General features: G+C 35.6%; 1 protein-coding gene across 1 annotated transcript; it reads right to left on the reverse strand.

The window, feature by feature from the left end:
• Nucleotides 1-807, reverse strand: LOC138867679 (uncharacterized). Its single transcript, XM_070144213.1, has one exon. The coding sequence runs from the start codon at nt 805-807 to the stop codon at nt 1-3; it is 807 nt and encodes a 268-aa protein (XP_070000314.1).
• Between the last annotated feature and the right edge of the window lie 2,819 nt (nt 808-3,626).

Genomic DNA, 3,626 nt, shown 5'->3' on the forward strand with positions numbered 1-3,626 from the left:
TTATAAAGTAAGTGATGAAAATGGTGATACGATAACCATCACCACCATATTGATACTAGGAATGGTGATAATACTAGCAACGACCATCATCACCATAATACTACTACTAGGAATGGTGATGATACTAGCAACGACCTTCACCACCACATTAATACTACCAGCAATGCTGATAATACTAGCAACGACCTTCACCACCACATTAATACTACTAGGAATGGTGATAATGCTAGCAACGACCATCATCACCATATTAATACTACTAGGAATGGTGATAATACTAGCAACGACCATCATCACCATATTAATACTACTAGGAATGGTGATAATACTAGCAACGACCATCATCACCATATTAATACTACTAGGAATGCTGATAATACTAGCAACGACCTTCACCACCACATTAATACTACCAGCAATGCTGATAATACTAGCAACGACCTTCACCACCACATTAACACTACTAGGAATGGTGATAATGCTAGCAACGACCATCATCACCATATTAATACTACTAGGAATGGTGATAATACTAGCAACGACCATCATCACCATATTAATACTACTAGGAATGGTGATAATACTAGCAACGACCTTCACCACCACATTAATACTACTAGGAATGGTGATAACACTAGCAACGACCATCATCACCACATTAATACTACTAGGAATGCTGATAATACTAGGAACGACCGTCACCACCACATTAATACTACTAGCAATGCTGATAATACTAGTAACGACCGTCACCACCACATTAATACTACTAGGAATGGTGATAACACTAGCAACGACTTTCACCATATTACTACTAGGAAGGATTATAATACTGATGATGATGTAAGTATAAAAAAAAATGATATGATAACCAGCAATATTGATATTGAAGTAATATCCCTAATGCTATTCATGATGAATAAAATCATAGTATTAATGATATTAAATTCAATTTTAGCGAATGTGATCTTGTGCAAATAAGAAATTTGATAACTAACAATTATTATAATTATTGCGGACCAAAATGCAATATTAATGACAAGATAATAATAATATGATGGTTCGCATTGGTAACATGAGTAGTATTAATGAAAACTAGTATTGTTTTTTTATATATATATGGTTTTATTATTAATGATACCGATGATCATAGTAATAATGAGATGACGATAACGTTCGAAATATCAGTAATGATGATAATAATGGGTTTTGGTGATCTTAATAGTAACAGCTGATAATTATGACGCTAATAAAATTCAAGCCTTTCGTGATAGTAATGATATGAATAATCATCACTATTTTTTTCGGAAGATGACTATAGGAAATTAAATGATTTATCCAGTGATAATTCTTGTTATTATGTCTGAATAATGATCATAGTAGTATTGTAACTAAAGCTACCATGAGAAGCACAATGTTTAAAACTGTGATAACCTTCCCTAGTTATGGCAGTGATAATGGTAATTATAGTAATGGAAAGATAAATATGATAATGATAATTGTAATGATGATAATTACGATGATAACAAAAACGGCAATAGTAATGATGAAGATAACACAACAATAATAATAATGGAAATATTGATGATAAGGGACAATGATGATTAAGATGACAGCGGTAATGATAATTAATCGGATATAATGGTGAAAGCATTGGGGGAAATATATATTTTTTCTATATTTTATTTCATATATTTTTACTTTTCAGTTTTACAAAAGTGTAGCATATTTTTCCCTCGTGCAGTATTCATCTAACTCTCACATTAACATACTGCATTTACCTGTAATATGAGTACCTCTTCTCGATCTTTATGCATTTATACATTAATTTATAAATTATAGCCACATGATTTTCTCTTCGATAATCTCTTAACGTAGAATTCGTTAAATATTAAACGTAGATTGCTTATGGTATCGGGAACCTCATTGCATTTCCTGAATACGTGAGAGTTGCACTTGACGCCCGCCAAATTAGGCCCCTTGCTGACATGGCATATCTCGCTGACACTTGTGCGAGGCATTGCGCTGACCGGAGAGCAAGGGCCAATCCGTTGGTTCCTTCTGCGCGTGTTTCTCTCGTAACAGTGAAGGACTTTTAACCTCGTTCTCTTTTTTGGGGGGGATTTTTTTTGCATCATTCTCTTTGTCTTTCTTCGTTCGCTGTCCTGTTTTCGTCTCTGGTTCCAGCGCGGTTCTGCTTTCGTTTTTTTTTTTTTTTTTTTTTTTTTTTTTTCATTTGCTTCCACGTTCTTCCAACTCTCTCGTTAGCGTCGCCGCTGTCACTATACCAACCTCCACGTCAGTTTAGTATCATCACCATAACCCCTTGATTATTACTACCACCGCTTCTACGTGCCTGTAACGTCACCATGCGCCATTGGTGATACTGCCGTCACCACATCACCACTACCCATCACCTCCGCATCGACGTGGCTCCACTACCGACTCCATCATGATCACCACTTTCCACGTCACTATGACATGACCACTGTCTCTCTCTCTCTCTCTCTCTCTCTCTCTCTCTCTCTCTCTCTCTCTCTCTCTCTCTCTCTCTCTCTCTCTCTCTCTCTCTCTCTCTCTCTCTCTATATATATATATATATATATATATATATATATATATATATATATATATATATATATATATATACATACATACATATATATATATATATATATATATATATATATATATATATATATATATATATGCATATATATATATATGTATATATATATATATATATATATATATATATATATATATATATATATATATATATATATATATGTATATATATAATATATATATATATTTATATATGTATTTTTCTCCCTGTCTCTTTCTCTATATATATATATATATCTCTGTCTGTCTCTCTCTCTATCTCTCTCTCTCTCTCGAGGGAGAAAGGGAAATAGATAGATAGAGAGAGATATGAAGAGAGAGAAAGAGAGATAGAGATATATATATAGAGAGAGACTACCACAACCACCACCTCCCGCCAGCACGCAGCCCCCTCAGCCGCCCACCGCCCCCTCCACGAATGCTAACACCCACGCGCCTTTGTCACCCCCACCCTGATCCAAGCTTTGCCAGTACAATTATTGCTGCATTCGATTATATAACAGCGCCCATAAACAGCAGCGGCAGCACCCATTATTAGCGCACCGCCTTACAAAACAACCACCAGCACCCCCTCCCCCCCCTAACCCCCCCCCCCCCCCTTCGCGCCCAAGGCCTGCACTAGCTTTAAGTAAAGCCTCAGTTTTCAGTTACTTATATCCTCCACAGTCTACTAAATTACGGCAGCCTGGTCAAAGAAAAGAAAGAAAATAAAAATCTGGCCAGAAGACTAGCACAAATTCCCAGATTTCAGGAAAGGGAATTGCTTTCCAAAATCGGCCTCTTGCAGATTTGCCGTTTGGAGACGCGCATTCGTGATAATAAATAAGGCGAATCTTAATGACCTCTGCGATAAGATTTATATAGATTCTGAAATACTAAAATAACTCGAATGATATCTTTAAACCAACAGTGATAATAACACGGGGATGCCGAAGACTTTACGTATATTATTACGAAGACCTATAAAGAATAATAGAAGAAATGATGATAATATGAGA

Source organism: Penaeus vannamei, chromosome 31 (assembly GCF_042767895.1).
Source record: "Penaeus vannamei isolate JL-2024 chromosome 31, ASM4276789v1, whole genome shotgun sequence".
NCBI classification, from domain to species: domain Eukaryota; kingdom Metazoa; phylum Arthropoda; class Malacostraca; order Decapoda; family Penaeidae; genus Penaeus; species Penaeus vannamei.

Coding starts and splice junctions, on each gene's coding strand:
- LOC138867679 (XM_070144213.1), bottom strand. CDS start 807: ATGGTGAAAGTCGTTGCTAGTGTTATCACCATTCCTAGTAGTATTAAT.